The 23,063-nt window shown below is 38.5% G+C and overlaps 1 protein-coding gene across 5 annotated transcripts in view; it reads left to right on the forward strand.

Annotated features, from left to right (window-relative positions):
* The window catches only part of BCL7A (BAF chromatin remodeling complex subunit BCL7A), a 31,045-nt gene extending 9,155 nt beyond the window's left edge, over positions 1 to 21,890 (forward strand). The window contains exons 2-9 of one of the 5 annotated variants that reach the window (XM_037878589.1): positions 1,695 to 1,859; positions 3,614 to 3,662; positions 5,468 to 5,549; positions 6,460 to 6,480; positions 11,220 to 11,316; positions 14,081 to 14,248; positions 17,262 to 17,383; positions 18,380 to 21,890. In XM_037878589.1, the coding sequence (XP_037734517.1) occupies positions 3,652 to 3,662; positions 5,468 to 5,549; positions 6,460 to 6,480; positions 11,220 to 11,316; positions 14,081 to 14,248; positions 17,262 to 17,383; positions 18,380 to 18,451 (573 nt within the window). In that variant the 5' untranslated portion in view covers positions 1,695 to 1,859; positions 3,614 to 3,651 and the 3' untranslated portion in view covers positions 18,452 to 21,890. The remainder of the gene's footprint in view (positions 1 to 1,694; positions 1,860 to 3,613; positions 3,663 to 5,467; positions 5,550 to 6,459; positions 6,481 to 11,219; positions 11,317 to 14,080; positions 14,249 to 17,261; positions 17,384 to 18,379) is intronic. The other 4 variants (XM_037878590.1, XM_037878591.1, XM_037878587.2 and 1 more) reach the window with 4 other exon arrangements.
* The last annotated feature ends 1,173 nt before the right edge of the window (positions 21,891 to 23,063 follow it).

The raw sequence follows: 23,063 nt of genomic DNA on the forward strand, positions 1-23,063 counted from the left end.
AGTATTTATTATGGAAAAGTCTGGCCCCACAACAGAGTCTTTAAATGGGACACAGACTAGGAAATGTTACCAATGTGTGTGAGAGCTAAGAAGCAAAGTAACTCATTTGTTGATGAGGAGTTTGAGAGATCATGGTGCTCTCCCAGGTCTGGTGAAGAACCATAATATGCTCTAGCTATAGATTGGCACTTGTAGGCATTGCCACAGGAGCATCTCTGTTCATTGTCTCTCCTTGTACTGTACAAAATACATGTGCTGTTCAACTTTCTGAGGTTGAAAAGATCAGTTACAGGTTTTGTTGCTGGTACTTCTTCCTTAAAGTAGATTTCCCTATACTTTATAAGAATTTCAAAACATTGGCTTTTGCCCTTTCCATTCCCTCCCTGAAAATGATTGAGATCTGGGGTTTCTTCATGTGGCACCAATAGGAAACCTTTTGCTAAAGCAGTGTGAAATGAAACCCTAACCATGTGAAATTCACTTATTTCAGGTATTGTTACAAACTTTAAGCTATATTCTGGCTCTCCAAGGGACACAGCACTGTAGAGGAAACCTGGTTCAGTTTGTAGAACTTGGGCCAGTTTGTGCTTTTGTATCAAAATTGTATATAATTTGTATATTGACTGCAAAGCCTGGTGAATCTCAGCTATTTTGACTGAGTTTTGTGTTGAATGTTGGAGTTTGTTTCAACCTGAAACTGAAAATTCAGGATTGAGGCAGAGAAAATAGGTGCTCATCCACACAGATCAAAATTAAAATGTTAGCACAAAGCTGACTCTAGTTTTGACCAAGTCAGAGGCATCTGAGACTAATTCAAGTCCTCTGGAGAATCAGTGGACCAATGGGTTAACATCTTGCCAACATTTTCCCACCATTGCTAACATTATTTCAGCTCCACCAACATTGGGAATGTTGGGAACCCTACCATAGCTATGTGGCTGTTGCCAGAATTTGACACTATATCATCTAACCCTTCACAGAGCTTGCTGGTTAAAATGCTGGCAAGTGTTAGATCCAAGCTAGTGCTTCCGACATTTCTAGTACTGGTGTAGTTGAAAGGGTGTTAGCACTTTCTCTAGTGTAATCAAGTCATCTCTTTGAGATTTTGTAATGGTTCATAGTGCCCCTTTCATGTGGCTGAAGTAGGTTGTGTTTTGTGGCTCATTATATGTTCCATTTTGAGTCAGATTTTACCCTCTGATATGCATGTCCCACTGACTTCAATGGGAGTTGCACGTGTTTATATGAGGGAAGAGTTTGGCCCATTATAAACATACCCTTCAGATTAGTGCAGGGAACAAGAACCATCTTTGCAACTTGGGGAACTAGTAGACTCTGCATAAAAATGGATCCTTAGGTATGTAAGTTAATGGGGGCTTTTGTACTGAAACACAGTTGGATGAAGAACATTTTGAACCAAAGGACATGTCTTTGGTCAGTATTTTTTTCCAATCACTGATGCTAGTCTTGTGATTATTATTTCTTTGTATTACAATTGGGTCGAGAGACCTTTCTGCTAGTCACTATACAGACATCTACAAAGTCACACCCTGAACTCTAAAGAGAGAGCCTAAAGTTGAAAAAATATTTTCATTTATTTCAGTTTTATTTTGTGCATTTGAGAGCACTTTGTGTGTCTAATAACGGCATTTTCTTTCTCATTCCCCCCTTTCTCCTTCTGCTTGATCCCACAGGGAAGTCATAATTCTGTGATTTTCACCAAACTCTGTTGCAATGCAAGTGAGTGTGATGTGATAAATTCAGCATTATGACATCATTTCGTGACCATCAAGAGAAGATGGGGTATGCGGGAGCTATCCTTGTTTAAACACACATTGTTTTAATAAATAGCAGACATGGTAAGAAACTGTAACAAGTGGTGGATTTCTTCTACTCTGGTCTATCTGAAAGCCTCTTTGCATAAATGGCAATGCTGTATCTGCAGCAAAGGCTTTCAGTTCTTGTTCTGTTAAACATTTTTGTTTCTGATGTTCAATGCTAATACAAAAGCCCTCTTGACATTTCATATATCAATGTAATACATGGTATTCTGTTTCATCCACTAGAGCGTTGCATTTATATATGCAATTTGACGCTGGGTTTTCTTTGAGGGCTTTGGGGTTTATGTATATAATTTTTGCATAGAAAGTCTTGGCTGTTTAAAACTAGACCTTGAGTGATTATGTAACTTAAGTTCTAGGGTACTGATGTGACTATGTCTACGCTAGAGAGCTTACAGCAGCACAGCTGTTCCGTTGCAGCTGCACTGCTGTAAGATCTCTCGTGTAGCCACTCTGTGCTGACTGGAGAGAGCACCCGTCGCCATAATTAAACCACCCCCCCAATGAGTGGTGGTAGCTATGTCGGTGGGAGAAGCTCTCCTGCCAGTGTAGCGCTGTGCACACTACCGCTTATGCTGGAGCAACTTACATCACTCCGGGGCATAGAATATTCACACCCCTGAGCAACATAAGTTTTGCTGACATAAGTGGTAGTGTAGACATAGCCTGAGACATAAACATTAAATACTAGTATTTATTTTAAATTCTAAATATGTACATATCTGTTGCTGTCTTCAAAATATTGTGCAAACCTTTAAGGATCACTATCAACCTAAACGAAATAATTTAGACCAAAATGTGATGCCCTTCCACTATCTGATTGTAAAGCCACAAAAATTGGCAAGGACCGTTGGGGGCAATTGGAAGTTAGTGTTGTTTTGTTTTGTTTTTTTTAAACAAAATAACTTTCAAGATGAATATGGGGAAACTGAGACAGAGAGAATTGACTTGCCCAAGGTGTCAAAGCAGAGCAGATACAACTCAGGAGTTCCTTGCTTCTAGTCCCATGCTCAGTCAACTACTAGACCATGCTACAGTTCATAATTCATACAGCATCTAGCACACTGTGGGTGCTGTTGGAAACACAAATGAGTATCTTATGTTAATTCAATCTAATTAAAAGAAATGCTTTAATTAGCAGATCAGAGTGATTTTCTTTTCACAGTAAATAACATTGAGGACATCAGAATACAATTTGAAGTTTTTGAAATGGGAATATGATTAATATTGTGGATAAAAACATTGTAGGAAGTACTTGTAGTTTAAGCATTCATTTGTACTTATAAATTATGAAGCTGAACTCTCCAGCCCATTCTCTAGATTTTAAAAGGTATCTGTTAGTGTTCGAAACCAGTTAAATTTCTTGACTTGTTACAAACTTTACAAAGTTTACATTGGCAGGTTAACTAAGAGTTTGTTAAAGAAGCTTGTCTTCTGCATTCTTATTAGTACTCGTGCTCTATAAAGCTCCAGTATTGCAATCACATTTGTAAAGTGAAGTACGTGAGTGAGTAGTCCCATTAAGTTCAGTGTTATTGCTCATATGCATAAGTGTTTGCAGAATTGGGGCTTCTTCCATCAAAAATTATTATTTGTGTTGTGTTTCTGTTCATTACTGTTAATTTAAATCAGAAAAAATACTTTTTTTTGGTTGGAGGTTATCAAAGGTTAAAAATACTGCTTAGGAAGCTTAATAGAATTGAAATGTCGGGGCTAATTTTTATACTAGAAGGAAAAAGTTACTAATATAGGTTTCCTCCTGTGTTCTACAGTCTGTCCAGTGAAGATGCTGCTTTGAGGCTGCATTGAGATGCTAACCAGGTACCTTGAACTTTTGGTTTTCCAGTGCAGCATCTCTAAGTAATATTTTGATATAGGAGAAGACTAAAAAACCTTGAGACTAAAATCCATTCTTGTTTCCATAACTTCAGAGGCTTTCTTAACTAGAGATGAGTTTAGATTGTCTTGTATCCTTAAAACAAACAAACCCTGTATCATGAGAATCTCTTTACAGGTTTGTTCTCCTTAGCATTTGCACGCTTGTATCTTCATTGCCATTTTGATCATGTTTAGGAACAGAATTCAAACTGGGTTCCAGTTAAATTGGTTTCTGACATGCTTTGGCCAGTTGGTGTGAATGAATGGGTGGTGCTAAGCCACATTTAAAAAACTGTGATCTAAGAACTGAAGCGGGAAACCATTTAATCTGAATCAGAGTTTAAATCCTGTTTTTAAATACAAATTTCAAACAAATGTCAGTGTAGACAAAGCCAACATTTGTTACCAACATGCCATAAATAGTTCCTTTTCTAAGCAGGAAAGAGTATCCCTTCAGGCAGATGAAGAACGAGGTTGACATTGTCAGTTGCCAAAAAGGGAAAAGATGGGAGGGTGGCGGTGGCACTTCTAGAGTGTGACTGCTGCTGATTCTGCAAGCCTTTCTTAAAAACCTTAGAGGAGATGTTATTGCAAATGCACAGGAGTGACAAAGCTTTTTCCCATCCTGCCAAGAACGTGTGTTTTACAATGTATTAAATAATAGATTTGGAATCCAGCTGTAGTGTTGTGGGTTTTTTTAAAAGCAAAAACCAAAAAAAAAAACGAAACCCCATACCCAAAAGCCATAAATGTTTTGAAATCATGCCAAATTAATTTTAGTTGTTTCTCAATAATCAGTGACATTACTGTGTTTTTGCTAGGTTTTTAATCGATCTGTTTGCAGAATTTTATTTTGAATCCGCGAACCAGCAGTGATGATCTGTGACCTGAAAACTGATTACCAGAGACTAGATGAAATTTTTCTGGGATTGTGGACCTTCTTTTAATCTTCTTGTGTAATGATAATCTCGCAGTTGTTCTCGGCATCCTTGTCATCTCCCCACTCTGTGTGTCTTCATAGCCCCACGTTGCAGTGGCACCCTCCGGACAGATTCCCTGTGCAGCTCATCAGTGTCACTTCATGGTTGGCTGGCTGGCTGGCAGGGGTCTTCATAGAGTGCTTTAGGCTATGCTCTCCCTCTTCCACAGTATTCCAAACCCCAGCTGGTCCAGGGAGCCAGGGTCCAAGAATCAGATTCTAGCCTTCTGCATGGCAGCACATATTGCTACCAGTAGGCCAGGCTTAATTTCAAAGCTATTTGACATGGGTGTTGAGTGAACAGTAAAATTGCTACCAGAAAGTTTCTCTCCAAAAATAAAATGTAAATGGTCAGACAGCATTTAGATTTCCAATAACACTAAATTTAACTATACAGCAACCAAAATACCATGTGTCTGAAAACTTCTGCTGTATACAAAGTTACATAAAATTGAAACTATTGTCGTGTTTTTGGTTGGCTAGAATTCTGCTTAACTACAGTATATCTCTAACCCAGGTCTCGTTACTGCTACTGCAGTCACTCAGCCAAGCCAGTAACTGCTCTTAGAATTGTGAAGTTTTTTGCAGGCTGTAATTGGTTGTTTTTTAAATGCAGGTAATTGTATATACATACCTACAGTACTAAAGATGGTATAATAGAGATCATCTTAACTGTATGATAGCCCATTTAAATCCTTGACAACTTAGTAGGTCATTTTGTGAATATGAAGTCTTTAACATTAACATCTCCTGCATTGTAATTTTATAGGGAGAAGAAATGGGTGACAGTTGGCGACACATCCCTCAGAATTTACAAATGGGTACCAGTAACAGAGCCCAAAGTTGATGATGTAAGTATTTCTGGACATCCTACAGATAGATATCTTTAGAAGTTTTCGCAAAAAGAAAAGGAGTACTAGTGGCACCTTAGAGACTAACCAATTTATTTGAGCATAAGCTTTCGTGAGCTACAGCTCACTTCATCAGAAGTTTTGGAACTGCAGACCAGTATTTAGTCAAGGTCGTAAGGGGACATACTGTCTGGCCTCAGATCTCAAAGTTAATATTGGGTTGGGCCTTAGTACTTAAATAGAAGATTTCCAAGGGAAACTGAGGTTGCTGCAGAAGGTAATGTTGGTGATACAGTAAGGTAGCACTTTCCCCCCAAGTCTTACTCTAATACATGACTTTTAAAGAGATTTGAAAGCAAGTCAGTTTTTTAAAATAGTTAGTTATAGATTCTGCATTCCCACTTTCCAATTTAATCATAATTTTTTTTTTTTTTGGGCAACTAGGAAAATATCTCACCTTTTTCTTTTTGAAAGACCCATACAATCATCAGAGGAAAGTAACTTGTGCAGCTAACTGTGCACAGTATGTATACTGTGTTCTTGCTGTGCATCGTTACGGTTGCCACAACTCACAATAGAGACACCTTTATTTCAGTGTCTTATAAAGAGATTCCTCTGTGTGCGTGTGTAGTTTATAAAGTGTTTTAGAATTCTTTGGTATATAAGTGCTATGGAAATGTGAGGTATTATTGTATTGATTAAGATGCTCAAGCCAAGCAGTATAGCATGTTCTCTGCTATTGTAATGGCTATTTTCTCCTGATAAATAAGCATTGCACATGCAGCATATTGATGTTCTTACTGTGCAGTGCATTGTGAATTCACTGTTTTTTTGCTATGATAGACACATGGCATAAAACAGCATATATAATGAAAATAAAAATTAATAGCACTTATCTTTTCATCCGTAGATCTCAAAGTTCTTTACAAAGGTAAGTATGCATTATTACTCCCATTTTACAGGTGGATAAATTTGTGCCGAGAGAAATCGTAATTTACCCAAGGTCTTGCAGTAAATCAGTGACAGAGCAGGGAAATATAACTTGGATCTTCTGAATCCCAGTTTGGTAACCTATCCACTGGACCATGTTGCCACTGTTTTAAATCTATAACAGAGGTGTGAAATAAGTTGCAGTTTGATGGAACTAATAGTTTAGTATCTTGGTTTTCAACCTGTGGTCTGCAGAGACCCCCTGGGGGACCACAGACTACGTCTAAGGGGTCAGCGAAAGGTGGTTGTTATCTAGCATAGTAGTTTTCAACTTGTGTTCTGTGGATCCCCAAGAGTCTGCACACTGTATAAGATTTTCAGAAGGGTCCGCACCTCCATTTGAAGTTTTGTAGGGGTCTGCAAATGAAAAAAGGTTGAAAACCACTGGTCTAGTAAAATGTCCAAAATAGTGGCTCTCAAAAAAGTCTGAAGCCTGGATTTACACTACTCAAAACCCAATTTCTGTCTTCTGATTGAGGTTATGTTAAACTGAACCTGTTTCTTTACGTGACTTCAGTCGCCTTGCAGAATCTGCTCCTTAAGGTGCAAGACATGCCACATCTACCCCGTTTAAGGAAATCTCTAATCCGCCAATCTGCCGTTTTCAGTTCAAGGCACCCTGTTTAGACAGCTCCTTTAAAGCAGTGGTTCTCAACCTATTTATCGTTGTGGGCCGCAGGTTGAGAACCACAGCCTGCCACCCCCAGACCACTATGCCCATCGCTCCCACCCAGAGACCCCTCCACAGAGTGGGGCCAGGAGTGGAGCCCTGGATGGGGGCTGGGTAGCAGCTGGGCAGCAGGGACCCCGGATCTTGCTGTACAGGGCCGGGCAGCCCCGACCTTGGACCCAGTTGCACAGGGCTGGATTGTAGGGCAGCCTGGCGGCAGCCCAGACCCTGACCCCATGTGGCAGCTGGCAGCCCCGACCCTGGACGGCAGCCCCCGGACCCCGCGTGGCAGCCCCTGGATTCCGGACCCTCTGCGGGGCTGACCAGCAGCCCCAGACCCTGCAATGTGAGGCCAGTCTCTGCCGTGCTGGGCGGCCAGGCAGCCGTGATCCTGGACCCTGTGGCTCCGTGGCCTTTAGCACACAGCTGGGCCTCAGCTGTGTGCTAATTGGGCTGCGGGTTGAGAGCCGCTGCTTTAAAGAACCTCTGTCACCACTAGATGGCAAGAAGAAGCTGCAAGCATAGCCAATGCCTATTCAACAGTCCAGCCCCTGATTTTGACCTTCCAAGCCATCTGTGGCAAAGCTTAATTGCCTCAGATGTAGACGGATCAAGTGTGCTGCAAATGTCTATAAGTGGGGGCCTTTGTGACTTTCCCCTTTGCTACTGTGGCCAGTTAGAAGATGTAGATGATATACCTGGAGGCTGCATCCATTGTTGGGGCTATGTGGTTCCCTCATGGACTTGCACAACACCTTCCATCAGCTGTTGAATGGTTGAGATATTTAAATTAACATGCCTGACTTGAACATCTATGTAAATGTAATCACAATACAAAAAGTTGCCCTAAAGACTTCACTAGCTGACATGCTTTAAAGATTTCCAGAGAGTCTCTTGTATTTAAAAGTTTCTTCAGAGCTGAACAGCTTGTGTGTGAAATAAACTCTCGTCAGTTAGGATGCCTATTTTTTCACAGAAGTGTTCTGTATAGAAACTTTTTATCTCATTGATAAGTGGATTACTTGTTATACAGAGAAAATGATTGCTGTTACAATGTGTGCTTTGTTAAATATATTTGAGACGGGGGGTTACAATTTCTAGGGTTTTTCCAGGCAAACTTTCCTGCATCTAAGCCTGTATCCAGCAGAATACTTCTGACATTTTTTTTTTTTTTTAAATGTCCTTCATAGTACATTAGAACTGAGTTCATAGACATATTCTGCATGAGCATATCAGCTCCGCATAGGCGGATCCTCATTACAGTCAGTGAGGCTCAATGTTTGTCTGAGTCCTTTCACATGTAACCAGTCATAGTATTTGGACCATAATTTGGCATATTGGGCAAATAACCCTTGATTTTGAGTCTAAAACTAATTGACAGAGGCCCTTTGAAACTAGGTCATTCTAACATTCACATGCTGTTGCAGCCTTGTTTAAGATTAAAGGGTCTCTGCCTTGTGGCACATGAAATCCCTGAACAGAAAAGAGCTATACATTATTAGAGAACCTAAAGGAGGGAGGGCAAAATCTGGTCTTTTTACTTGGGCACAAGGATTATTCTCCACCTGCCCTTGGCCTGCATGCACCGAAGCAGATTAAGATACCCTCCTAGTGCTCATTAGAATGGTAGGATGGGGGTCTTACTAATGTGCCCTGCAATGCTCCATGGCCCCAAAGAAAGTTGTATGCCATTTTAGGGGGTGTGGTTAGTGTCTCTCCCCCACCAATGCACAAGGTGCTCCTAGGGCCACCTGAGCTGTTTTGGTGGGATGGTTTAGGAGCTGTTCACTCAGCTGCTACCCTTTTGCTCCCTCTGAAAAGAAACAACACAGTGCTTCTGGAAAGTGTGGCTTCCTTGATCCAGAGCTGTTAGATTTGTCAGTAACTTTCTGAAATATGTATATGTAAGTGTTTGTTTGTATTTATGGTGTATATTTTAATAGGGGAAAAAAACACCTTGTTCCAAGGATAGGGAAAAGTGCCCCAGTGTCTGTCTTGTTGAAATTCTTTTGCAGCCTAAGACCATACTTGATTGTCTTCTTGTTTCTGTCCCTCATTGGAGAGTGTTGCCTGACCATAATGGGTTGATTACTGAGCTTCTCCCTTCCTGGAGTCTGGCTTTTCATTCTCCTCTCAGCAGGAACTGGGTTTTCCAAGAGCAGCGCAGCTGGCACTTTCTCCTAGGAGACCAATTACATCATCTCCTAATTGAAAATGCTGCATCCCTTTCTAGACACGGATTTTCCACATGATGGATGCAAACATCTCTTTTGTTGCTTTAACCTTGCAGCTCATGCTGTTACACAGGACATGGAGCAGGGGTGTGTGCATGCAGGACTGTCTTGCTGCTGTTGGGATTTCTCTTTCTCTCATAATCCCTCCTGCTCCACTTTTTAGATTTAATGCAGAAACTACATTGTATATGGAGAAGGGAGAAGTCTCAGCAGCCTGGGAGGGAGGCAGGCAGGCCGGCAAACAGCCATCCTTTCCATGTGAAAATTCTCAGTCCCCCACCATTACCATCATGCACACATTCAAAAATCCATGCAAAAAGTGAAGATGCTGTGTCCTAGGTGACTAGATGATAACCTGGAGCAGGCTGTTGCTTCATAATACAGCCCTTCCAGGAAATAATTACCCCTACTCCATTCTCTCTCCAGAACCGCTTCATACTCTTTAAAATACTTGGCACTTGCAGCCTGCGAGTCTTTCGTCTGGAGATCTCAAGGTGCTTTACCAGAAATGTTCATCACTTCACTGTGAGGTAGATCACTGTTATCCCTATTTTCCAGAATAGGATACTGAGGTACAAAGCAGGGAATTGATTTACTCAAGGCTCCAGAGTGGCAGAGTCAGAAATCATGTAAAGAATTCCCAAATCCCAGCCCTTACTCTAATGACGTTGCCTCTGCTTTTGCCTTCTCGGTTTTGGCAGGAATTCTCTTGATCTTGTCTTTCCTTTTCCAGTTGCCTTTGTAGTTCTTGGGAATTGCGAAAAACAGGAATAAAAATACTTTATTTTAATGCACCCAAAAAACACCTTAATGGTGCATAATAAATTAAATTATAACCTATTGGAGTGGCCTGTTGGTGTATTATATACCTTCAAGGCTCCGGATATACTAGCTGTGGGGGAGGAGTCCTCCACAGTCTTAGCCCTAGGCAAAACAGATGCTTGGCTGAAAATAAAATGAGTTTTTCATTGTGTTCTGAAGGCCAGCAGAGCTCTGGCGAACAAAGTACGTGTTCAAATACTTCTCTTTAGTAAATTTCTTCTCCTCTCTTTAAAGAGAGCTGTCCCCAAGCATAATGTACAGGTGGGCTTTTGGCTACAAAGTAGTATGACTGCACTAGGGAAAGGTGCAAAACTGCTAGGGCCTGTGCTATTGGTTATAGCACTGCAGTAAGCTATGGTAAAATTTCTGTTACAAAGAGAGAGGTGTGGTATTTTGGTCTGCCCACAGAGCTGGCAACCAGCAACTCCCCAGTTCTAATCTTGATTCTTATGCAGCTCCTTCATTTTACCTTGGATAAGTCACTGGCGCATTCTGCCTCAATTTCTCCAGCTGCAAAATGGGGGGATAATAATGAGCTACCTCACAAGGGTGATGTTATGTTGTGCAGTGGTTTTGAAGATGAAAAGCAAAGGTGTCCTGATCTGTGACTAGGGCTCCTAGGCACTACAGTATACAAATAATAATAATAATGTTTATAAACACTAAACATTAGCAGAACTTCTGGTAATAGTTGCTTTTTTGTGTGTGCTTCAGTGGTCATAAAGAATAAACTGTATAAATGTTTCTCAGAGATTCTTATGATGACTGCCTCATCAGTGTTCTTGGTAATTCTTGACTTGGCCTTATTTCCCACATGCAAGTTATAAGCATGATATGCTTACAGGACTAATGCACTGAGCTGAAAGAGAGAGTTTTACACTAACACATGGATGTTTTTTTTCCTGGCTAACAGTTCGGAGACTTTAATTTTTGGGGGGTGTTTTTGTTTTTCAGAAAAACAAAAATAAGAAAAAAGGCAAAGATGAAAAATGTGGCTCTGAAGTGACCACTCCAGAGAATAGCTCTTCTCCAGGGATGATGGACATGCATGGTGAGTGGGACGTGACCAGCCCAAGCTACTTCATGCACTGTTATAAAGGAAGTAACCAATGGACAAGATTCCTCTTGGAATCAACAGGAGTCGCTGATGCGTACATGAGGGCAGAATTGGCCAAGTGAGAATAAAAAAAATTAGAAATGCCTGGCACTAGATCAGTGTGTGGTATAAGTCATTAACGTTGATGGTGGTAAATGCAGTTTTCACTCAGGCTGCATGTAAAAGAAAATCCCTTTGTCTTCTGTGAGGGGAGCTAAGACACTGAAATAAAACGTGAAAAGGACAAAACAAAAATAAGCCCAGTATCCAAGGTGCTGTTTCGCTTATCTAAGTGACGTAGTAACCTTGTGCAGCTTACAGACACTGCTTGCTTTGGCAGTGGAAAGCTAGTGAGTTCTTGTGTATGTATTTGCTAACTCAGACAAGCTGCCTATGTCTTCACAGTGTGTCTGTCCTTGAAGTGCACAGGTAACTGCCTAATAAAATACTGTTTCGCATTTAAAATATGAGAAAATTTATCTTGAAACCACTTTTTCAAATTCAGCAAAGCAGAGACTGTCCATTGAAGTATGTTTTAATAGATAGTGTGCAATATTAGTAATTTTTAATAACCTATGAAGGGAAGAAACATGGTCATTTATATACACACCTATTCGCCCTCCCCCAAACTCCAAAGGAGCTGAAAGAATTTTGCTTAAAAAAAAATTTTGGGGAGAGACTAAACACACAACTTCATCCCCAAAGTAAATATTTCAGGAAGTCATCAGAATATGAAAGCAGAGAGCTACAATGGAATCTCTTCTGCAGCTTCAGCTATGATTGTCTGTACTGTATGGGTATTGTAATAAATTGTCGGGAGGAGTGTTGTGATGCCTAATTTAGGATTTTAAGGCATTTTGGAGAGTTTCGGATGGAAGGCTATAGAAATGCAAAGCATTAAGGAAGTGGCTATCAGACTGGGCTGTTGGCTAGCTTGAATGTTGTGTACAATAACATCTAAAACAGAATTCCTAATTTTGAGCTGTGACAAACAAAAATAACACAGGAGACTTTCTTGACAAGTAATTGAATCTTCAGCAAGATTTTAAATTCATGAGAACTTTTGCTAAGAATCCTCCTGGAAAATGAAAGTTCCTTTGTGCCATACATAATTGATATGATGAAATAAGCAGATTGGGTTAATGTTATGAAGAATGGAGAAGCTTTATTTTCAGATCGCCTGCTTCTCCTCTCACTTGTGTCAGGTTTACACTTGTTTAACCCTATTGACTTTAATGGAGTTACTCCTGATTTACACCAGTGCAAGTTAAGAATTGGGGCAAAATTATTCTTTCAGTTCCAAGAAAAAAACACTACTTTCCTGTAGTATTTGCCACTGGGAAGACTTCTCCTTGATAAAATTAACCAAACCAGAAAACAAAATTTTCAGTTCCCAGAACAAATACTGACAGATTAAGAAAAGCAAGGTGAATTGAGTGTTACCATGGTTTCTATCAAAATGGCATCTGTACAGCTCAGCCATGTTGAAATTCCTTAATTTATGGATGTCTAGGTAGCAGCAGTGGCCAAAGCTGCTTCCCCATCTGAGTTGGAGTAGAAAGGTTTGATCTTTTGAAGATGCAGAATTTTAGCTTCAGCAGTTTGCAGCTTTGGCACCCATCTACACAGATTTCTAGTGTGACTTTGTCTTGGACAAGTCATTTAATCTTTGTCTCTCCTTTCCCCATTTGTAAAATGGAGATAATACTTTTTCCTTGCCTTTTGTCCATTTTGTCTATTTAGATTGTAAGCTCTTTGAGACAGGGACTGTCCCCGATTTTGTGTGGTAACTATCTGAGTTGGGACCTGATCTCAGTTTGGACCTTTAGGCCCCACAGCAATACAAATAATAAAAACAAGTGTTCTCTATGGAAATACACATGAAAACTTTACCTATTACAGAGGGATACTATGTGCTTGATTAGCAGGTTGATTTAAGGGGATTATGTTGCAACTGTGCTCCAAGATCTGTACTGGTTGGCTGTCAGTTAGTTTCTGGTTGCAATTCAGCTGTTGGTTTGTACCTATAAAGTGGTTTGGGAGTGTTTCTTTCCTTGGACGATACCGCCACAGGTGATATTAGATGAGGCACTCAAGCAGGTAGCCCCTGGTGTCCCCAGGAATTGGATGCAGACAAGGCATTTCCGCTGAGGGGCTCTTGATATTAGAATTTGCTTCTCCCTTTGACTCGATGTGGCCTAGGTTTGTAGACCTTCAGGATACTCTGGAAGGCCCACCTGTTCTTTTGAGTAGAGGGAGGGGCATGAAGGAGCATACAAGTCTGCAGGGTAAGTATTAAGAGTTGGGTACTGATGCTCTCGATGGATGAACTGATAAAATACAGAATTCTGGCTTCTGATAAGAGATGTATATTATATAAATCCAAGAATTTTGTGCTGTTATTGTTTAGAGCCCTCGGTCACCATATTTGAAGAAATATACACTATAGTTAAGCAGCACTGTGTACAACACAGGGCATCAGAGAATGTCAGTTGAGTGAAGGGGACTTAAGTGTAAAGAGTCCTACTAATTTGTGAACCTGAACAGTCCTCAGCTCACCCAATATTCCCAGTGAAGTCACTGGGATTCTTGAGTGTGCAAGGCATGTAGAATCACATCCAATATTAGCTATGCTATGATGCATAAAAGTATATAACTTCAAGAAGAGCCAAAATATCCTATTTCATTCACTTTTCATCAAGGTAGAATTTTTTTCCAGATGACAATAGCAACCAGAGTTCAATAGCTGACGCTTCTCCAATAAAACAGGAGAACAGTAGCAACTCAAGTCCAGCACCTGAGCAGAACTCAGCAACACAAGCAGATGGCACTGAAGTAAAGTCTGATGAAACTCAAGCAGATGCAAAGGAGCAACCTGGTTCAGAAGGTAATGCATATAGATATATCTTGTGCCTGCAACTTTTCTAATAGGAAGCACTAGTTTAAACTAACACTTAAGTTCAACATTCTTGATAAGAAAGAAGCTGAAATAATAAAAGTGGAACAATGTGACTGGCATGTGATACAAAACACAACCATCCATTTTTCCAAAACAACAAATACAGCTCACAAATCAAAAGTGATGATTTGCCACAGTCCACATGTTGTTAGTTATTTAACTTCTCCATAATCATGTCTAGTTGGCTTAAGTTTTCTAAACTTCATTGCTGTGTCAGTCAGAGCAAAGTCCTTGGTATGTAAGTATTTTATTTATGTACTTAAAACTCCTGTTGACTTCACAGGGAGCAAGAACAGGTTTAAACTAAATTACAAAATTAATTTCTTCCATGAGAGTTCCACTGACTTCAGTGGTAGCTGGCCCAGGTCCGAAATCTTTACTGCACCTAGATGCCTCACATCTCCAGAACAGAATGGAAAATATTTTTCTGCTTGGTTTTATACCTTAAAAATTCAGGTCCTGCCTAGGTTGGAGGACTGATTGCGAACTAGTGAAATGGTTCCATCACAAGAGCTAAACTGGTGAAAGTTGATCTGCTGAGAGGGGAAGAGATTTTTATTGACTCTTTAAAACTTTTATTATGTAAAACTTATCTAATGTCAGTAACTGAAAATTGACATTTTAAAGGAGGAAGTTGCTTCTGTATTCATCATCCTTGGGCTTTCTTGAGAACTCACAATAAACTCCCTTATATTGCTCATTGATGCTCCAGTGAAAGCAGGGAAGATCAGACTTGACATTCCAGATATTCTTAAGGTAAAAAACAAGCAGGGGAGGAGGGAAACCTTAAAATAAATAAACCTTTTAGGCCACCTTAATCCATACCAAGAAGCAAAAAATAGGCTTAAACCCCAATCTTAAAAAATCCTTTGTATGTCACCATTTAGACATTTATCAAAGCCTTGATCCTGCCAGGTGCTCAGCCAGTGGGAGTTGAGGATGCGCTTCACCAAGCATCATTGGGCTCTAAACGAAAATGGAAATAACAAATATTGGTATTTTGTAACTTGTATGTGTAAATTTTTATTTTAACTTTATTTTTTTTAATTCACTTTGCTACATTTCTTTTAAAGCTAACTCTGAATTTGTTTGCCCAGTTTTCTAAAAAGTACATAATGTATTTTATTTGCTGCGCCGAAAAACAGCCAAACATGATGTTGGTGAAAATGTTTTAAATCTGACATTGTTAATGCTATATTTCTTTGGTGCCTTGTAAAATTTTAGTAACTGAAACATTTGCAGTGTATTTATGCAAAATCTTATATTGTGATGTTTTGAAAGTACCATTGTCTCCTCCTATTATAATGTATAAAATATACTCTTAACAGCATTCTAATAATCTGGTTGCAAAATTCCTGCCATAACAAAGCATTTAAATTGTCCTTCGCAAACCTCTTCGTACTGATTCAGTTCTTAACTCAGTAGATCCAATATCCAATTTAAATTTAGATCAGTTATCTCAGTAATATTAGAACCATGTACATCATGCTAAATACCTTCAATGACTAGAATGTAACTGTTAGATGCGGGGCAATTTGGCAGTTAAATCACTACCAAAGTAGACACAGGAAAGCCAAATTTTATAAAATAGTGTTCTCAACTGACTGCTCACTGGGAACTGTGTGGATTTCCTGCCAGATGGAAAACTTGCCTTTAACTTGTTCATGGGTGAATTCAGCCGATTACATAATGTACATCTCCCATGACTAAATTTAGGTTCAAGGAAAATCTTTCCTTGGGTTGGTTCCAGGGCTGTTACTGTGAAATGAGAGGGAAAAGCTAGGGCAAAATGCATACTAATCTGGCCTTTTTGCTGGTTGGATGCTGTGTTTACTTAGGGATTCTAAATCCAAATAACCCATCATCCATTGGAGAATGATGCTGTTTGATCAAATAGCTGATTGTGACATTGTCAAGCTGAATTTAAATAGCAGGTAACAAATTAGGGACCCAAATCTGTTCCACTGTACATCTTATGTGACTATTCTGAAGTCATTGTGGAAGGTTAGGGGAAAAATTGGCCCTAATTCTTTAAAATCAACATTTTTATAATGAACAAATATTTTAGAACATTTTCCTATGTACACTAATTATTGGCAGGTCTGAATGACTCTGAGGACAGGTAATCCTACCAAATTCATAGGCGTGAAAAACGCATCACAGACTGTGAAATCTTGTCTTTTATGTAATTTTATCCTATACTATACAGATTTCACGGGGGAGACTAACGTTTCTCAAAATGGGGGTCCTGACCCAAAAAGGGGTTGCAGGGGAGTCATGGTATTGCCACCCTTCTGTGCTGCCTTCAGAGCTGGGTGGCCAGAGAGCTGCGGCTGCTGGCCAGCTGCCCAGCTCTGAAGGCAGTGCCCCACCACCAGCAGTGCTGAAGTAAGGGTGGCAATACCAAACTATGCCATACCAAACTGGTGGCAATACCAAACTGTAGTTTAACAGTGTCAGCAAATTGTGCTGTAGAAGATACAAAAGGAAATAAAGCCACTGCTCCGAAGTGCTTTTAATCTGGAAGTACTGAAGACTTAGTGTTTTTTTATAGCCACACAAACAATTCTATGGCAATTTAGAGAAAACCCCCCATAAAACCACAAAAACAAACATCTTGCATCTGACTGAGTCACTTTGAGAATTATCACTCTTCAGACCACATTCAGTAAAAGATTTTCTGGAGAAGGCTTGCCTTTTGGTAACTCATAGGTAAAAAGAATTCTTTAGTTTAGCTCAAGTGGCTAAATTGGGTAACGTAATATTGGGTGCTGAATATTATGGGTTCAGTCCCCACTGCTAATTCAGATATCATCATGTGTATGCAATCACAACTGGTTATATTTGAATGAAAGGTATTGTATGTACATTAGCATTAGAGAGTAAAAGCTTGTATTGAAAGTTGATTCTTCATGTTTAAAATAAGTTTTTACTCTTTCAGATACTTCTGATGAACAGAATTCACAGTCTTCAATGGAAAATTCCATGAACAGTTCAGAGAAAGCAGAAATTCAATCCTCTGGAGAAAATGATATAACTACAGAGGCATCTAAAAACTCTCAGGTAATTAAGCTTTTTAAAAAAAGCTACTTTTACAAATGTCTTTTCCAAATTCAATATCAACTTTAAAAAAAAGTTAAAGAAAAACTGTCAGGAGACCAACCACATTTACATTTATTTCTTTAGCTGTGTTACTAAGATCACCTTGGACTATTAAATAATTTTTAATATCTGATTTGCTTTCACCATTCATTTGGCCTTCTGTTTCAATTTCATTCGCCTTTAACAGTAAGAAGACTGATCAGTTTCACTTTCAGGCTCATCTGCACCAGCCCAAGTTTGATATGTAAGGAAATGTTACTGTCCAAATAAGGAGGATTTTATTTACTTACAATCCAGTAGGCTGTGCCCAAAATGTATCCCTTTAATTTCCATTTGGAAATAAATATATTGCCTTTATAAAGCAGAACAGCTAATAGAGCTGGCAAAAATGTAATGCTAATAAACTCAGTGGGTCAGATTCTGGCTTGAGGTATGTGTATGTCTGCAGAGCCATGGCTAGGAGAGGGGCTGTGGCTTGGGAAGTATCCCACCTAAATCTGCACTACAGGTCCTCTCTGAGACTTGGTGGTGGTTTCACGTCTGAGTGCACATGTGCCCACTCTCAAACTCTCACACCCTGCCCTGGAGAAATTGCTGCTGCTGCTACTAGAAGGAGTAACTTCTGAGTCTTTGTTTTTTGTTGTGGCTGAGTATGGAGCTGAGGTAAGTCAGTCTGATCACATGTTACTGCTGTTGCTTTGGAGTGTATGCAGTGGCTTCATGCCGGGAATCAGGATTTTGCCCTATGTGACTAGGTAACAACAAGACCAAGCAACATCATGTTTTAGAAAGATGATTTCAAGAGGTGTGTTTATTTGGTTATGTCATTGACATCCTAGGATATTTTGCGTCCCCCAAGTAACATGAGAGTACTCACTCTTTATTTTAATCTGATATCTACAGCACCTAAGATTCAGTCCAATGATAACATGAATTCTTTCTCTCTTTCCTGTTAAGGACTCTGAAGGAGTGCCACCTTCTAAAAAGATGAAAGTAGAGGCTTCCCAACAAAATGTTGAAGAGATTTAGACTATAGATTTTTTCTGATCAGTTTTTATGTAAGGTACATCAGTGGGCTTAATCATAGAACAACTTTACTTAAGCATCTTCTCTTGGATGAGGACAGAACTCCTAACTTTTCAAGTTACCAAGCAAAAATCCAAGAAAACCTAGCAAAGGTTTAACTTCTCAGACACTGAAAACTTTTTCCTGTGAAACAAACATTGAGAACTTTTAAGTTACTGTCTCTGAAATGGTTGGAGTAAACAACTCAGGAGGGGTCTACGCACTGTTTCTAAAGTCAAAATTACAATTATGTTGCTGCTGGTTTTATTTTTTTTTTTTATTTTTTTTTTCCATTTCTCTATTTAACAATGTAAGATATTTAAGGATGGTACAGGTCAGGTATTAGCTTTCATGTGAAGTTCATTGTTCTGGCGTGATGTCTGCTTTCGTTTTGTGCCTTGTGTTCTGAAAACAGTGCTAACTTTTAAAGTTGTTTTGCAGCTGTCTCCTTTGCAAAGTGGCCTATGTTTGTATAATGCCATGTAGTAAGTTTTTCTGGTTTTTTGTTTTATTTTTTATTTTAAATCCCTGATGCTTAAAACTTAACAAATAGAGATAAAATTGATCTGGAAGCCATTTTCACACTTGGAGTCCAAGGAGACAAAGAAGCGTCATTTTCTTTTTCTGCAACTACAGTGGAGACCTTTTATTGAATGCCCGGCATTCGCAAACTGTAAATCTGGTCTTTTAAACTTTTCTTAACTTCATCGGAAGTTAATATGATTTATTTACCATTTATATTCCAGATCTGAATAAATTTAATAGAAGTAAAGTAGATTAAGTAATAGGTCCAGATCTCTGTACTGGGTACAGTAATTGTTTTATAAAAAAGTTCCACTATAAAGATAGGATCAAAGGGATTGATGTGCAGCAAATGATTTATTCTGATATCAGGTTTTCACTGAACTGGATTTCATTGTACTGTTCTTTAATAAGATGTTTACTGATATATTCCAGGCTATACTGTATTTAGGATTTTTTTAAACTTTCAGCTAGTCTTTGTAAATAAGTCTTATTTCCATAATCTCTACATTACTGGTAGAAATTATCCTTTCTTTTCAATTATGTTGAAGCGTGCTTATGCTAAGCTTGTTTGAGCGGCTCTGAGCATGTGTAACTCCCTTCAAGTCAATGGCATTTAGAGGTGCGAAGTATCTACCTAGATCAGGCCTTTAAGGGCCTGATGTTGCAATGGGCTTATTACTTCTAGGGAGGTGCCAAGCGCCTTCAAAACCGAGTCATGTCCGTGGTAACTACTTGTGTGACTAAGGAATATTCACATGAGGTGTAAATGTTGCTGGATTGGACCTTAATCTTCATTCACTCTCAGAGGGAGATGGGGCTTGTAATTTAAAACCAGATCCCACATCTCCAAAAATTGTGCAGAATGTGTAAGCTAAGAACTGTAAATATTTTTTAAAATGATAAATCTTTCTGTCCACACATTTTCATAATTAGCTCTTTGTAAACTTGCTTATTTCTGAATTCTCCAATGGTGAAAATGGCTTGAGCTTTGACTACTACATTGCATTTCCAATTACCACCTTAATTATGAAGAACAATTGGGAGTAGGAGAGGAGTGAGGAGCCAATGCTGACCTTCCATAAAATGTCTGTTGGATTAAACTCCAAAGTGACTTGCTATGCTCAGTTTGGGAATTTTTCCTTTTATGTTGAAATAAACTTTTTTGGATCTCAACTAAATAAAATTTGGTTGCAAATCATTCATGAAACCAGTGTGCTCCCTAATAAGTTTTTGGGTTCTCTGGTCAGATCATGAAGTCCATTAACTTTCTGAACATAAGGAACTGAGGAGCCAAAAGTTATATTTGCACAATAAACATATTGGAATGGTAATTTCTCTCTTGAATTGTGTGTATGCTTAAAAATGTTGATAACTGGTCAATGGCTATCAGTTTGTATGTATAATACACTCAGATTTAATTGATATTTTGTGAGAAAAATTCTATTTGATATATAAAATGGGCAAATTTAAAAAAAAATCAGACTTTTCAAAACACATTCACTAGCATTTTAATTTTGAATGCTAAAACTACATGAATCAGATGCCACCTTTTACAAGTAGTCATGTTTACTGATCACCATCTTCAGATGCATCCCAAAATGTTTTTAATTTTGATTTTTCTACAAGTTTTTGAAGGGGTAGGTAAGCTTTTTGATTTCAAAGCTGATTCCTGTACTTTAGGAAGAAAAATATAAATAGTACTAAAATACCTCAAATTTTTCATTAGATAGAAATGTTTATTGGCATTACTGACACCAACAGGTTTAACTATAAAATTCCTTCTTTTTCTCCTGTGGCTTCTGCTCAGAACTGTGTCCATTGTACTGTGGCTTGGAAAACAAACCAGCTATTGCTAATGGCTTTATTTCTAAAATAGTAACTTTTTATTTACAGTTTATACAAAATACATTCAGATCTTCTTTTCACCACAGTTTCTAGTGACAACAGACTATTGAAAAAGCAGATAGGTTTGGGTTCCTTAAACCTGTTAGTGTCATTCTCTAAAAAGAGAGACCTTGACATTACCTGGTATGAAGAAATCCAAAATAATGTATAAGACTGTTATTAGTCTTTCTTTGAAGTGCCTGATAATATTAATGGGCCAGTGGGTGTGATTAAACACATTTTAATGCCAGAAAGTACAGATGTGATCAGACCAGAACATAGGATCCATATCTACTTGAGGTTTGGAACCACATCTAGATTCAGTGTTTTGGCTTGGACCCATCTCTACCAGAAATTTGTTTTATGAACTCACTGTAAAAGAGTGTATTGAAAGCATTGGACATGAAGCAGAAGTGGAGTTGTAATTTACTTCGAGGTAACTGAAAGTTCTCATACAGCTAATGTTTTAGAGTTAGTGCAAATATCAAGAAGTGCTTCCTTGCTACATGCTGAATGTTGGAGCTTCAGTTACAAAAACAAAAGAAACTAGAAGCAAAAAAGTAAATTAGCTTAGGTTGTGGAACACATGAGAAGGCCTTCCAAATAAGCGATTTACTCAGCCAAACATTTTATAGCAGAACTATTCCTTGGAATTTTTATGCTTGGGAAAGTAGTTGTTAAACATTCCAAAAAGTGCTGGCACTTAGAAAACAACAAATCAACAAGGCAGTATAAAATATTGGTTTTGGGTGGCTATCTTCATACATAAACATTGTCATGTTTTGGAATGTTCTTTATATCTAAGGGTCTGTTAGAAGATGTAAAGAATTTTGTTCTCCCCCCCTCCCCCAATACCTAATCGTTTTCCATCTTATGATTTGTGTGTGTTGTACAGCAGTATAATTTTTCACTTATTTATTCCATCAGTAGCTATGGTTTGTACAATGTACAATGGTTTCATTTAAAAAATAAAATTAAAAAATCACAACATGAACATTGCGTGAATAATTTTGATTAAGAAATTTAAATTTAAGAAGTTCAGTTTGTTTCTAATTTAAAATAAATGTTTCAATTTTTAAATAGATTTTTAAAAAATTGTGCATTCTGTGGTGTCTAATTCCATAATACATAAAACAAATATTGCAATCTTCCTGTTTCTCACTGAACTACAGCGTTGTAATACTGCTTGAGTATGACCTTGCTAAGTTGCATGGATGAATGAGTGGTCTCATGGAATTAAAGTAGTGAGTAAACAAATCCAATAAAAGAGCAAGATTACTGGATCCAGCAATGTACTCTGATTATTTAAAGTGCTTGAGTATTGCTTTGATACTTCACAGGGTCATATGCTGTAGTATATTTTGTAAAAACATTTAAAAAAAACTTGCAGACAGATCACTGTAGTGAGGTCTTGTTGAATTTTTGCTGAGAAGTGGGAAAACTATTAGTGCAACTTCTGTAAAGTGACTGCAGATTAGTAAAATTCCACTGTATGATTTCTTGCTCACCATCAGTGTGCTCTCCAGTGTACAGACACAATAAGAGATGTGGCCTCTACCCTAAGTGTCCATATTTCCCAGTTTTTCAGGACACTTGAAATGTTCCAATTTTCATTTCGTTAATAATTTTTTTTGTTAGAACCACAAAATTTTCAAGATGTACTGCTGTATGAAGTATAATTTGGTCTGTGTTTACTGGGAACACTCAGTCTAGTAGAACAAGTGTTCAGTGTGATAAACAGTGTTTTGGAGTGAATGGAAAAGTTGAGTGCTATCAAAATTATGCTTTTTCTTGAAGTGAATGCTAATGACAATTGTTCATTGTTTTATGATAAATTTATTCAGAAACTTACTGGAAAAAGTCCTGTACTCAGAAATATACCTGTGTTACTGAGCCAGGAACTGGCAATAGTAAAGTCAGCACATACAAAAGAACACTTTAAAAAGTATATTTCATTACCCTAAAAAGTTGCTGTAAAAATGCCATTTTTTTTTATTTTGAAAACATGGTCACTTTATCCCTGCCCCAAAGATCTGACATTCTAAATTAGACATATAGATCAAGCATATTTACACATTGAACTGCCTGATAGCAATTCATTCTGAGTTGTGCTGATTGGGGGGTTTATTTTAATACAATGCTCACATTTTTAGTGCATTATTAGGCT

Source organism: Chelonia mydas, chromosome 15 (genome assembly GCF_015237465.2).
Source record: "Chelonia mydas isolate rCheMyd1 chromosome 15, rCheMyd1.pri.v2, whole genome shotgun sequence".
NCBI lineage: Eukaryota > Metazoa > Chordata > Testudines > Cheloniidae > Chelonia > Chelonia mydas.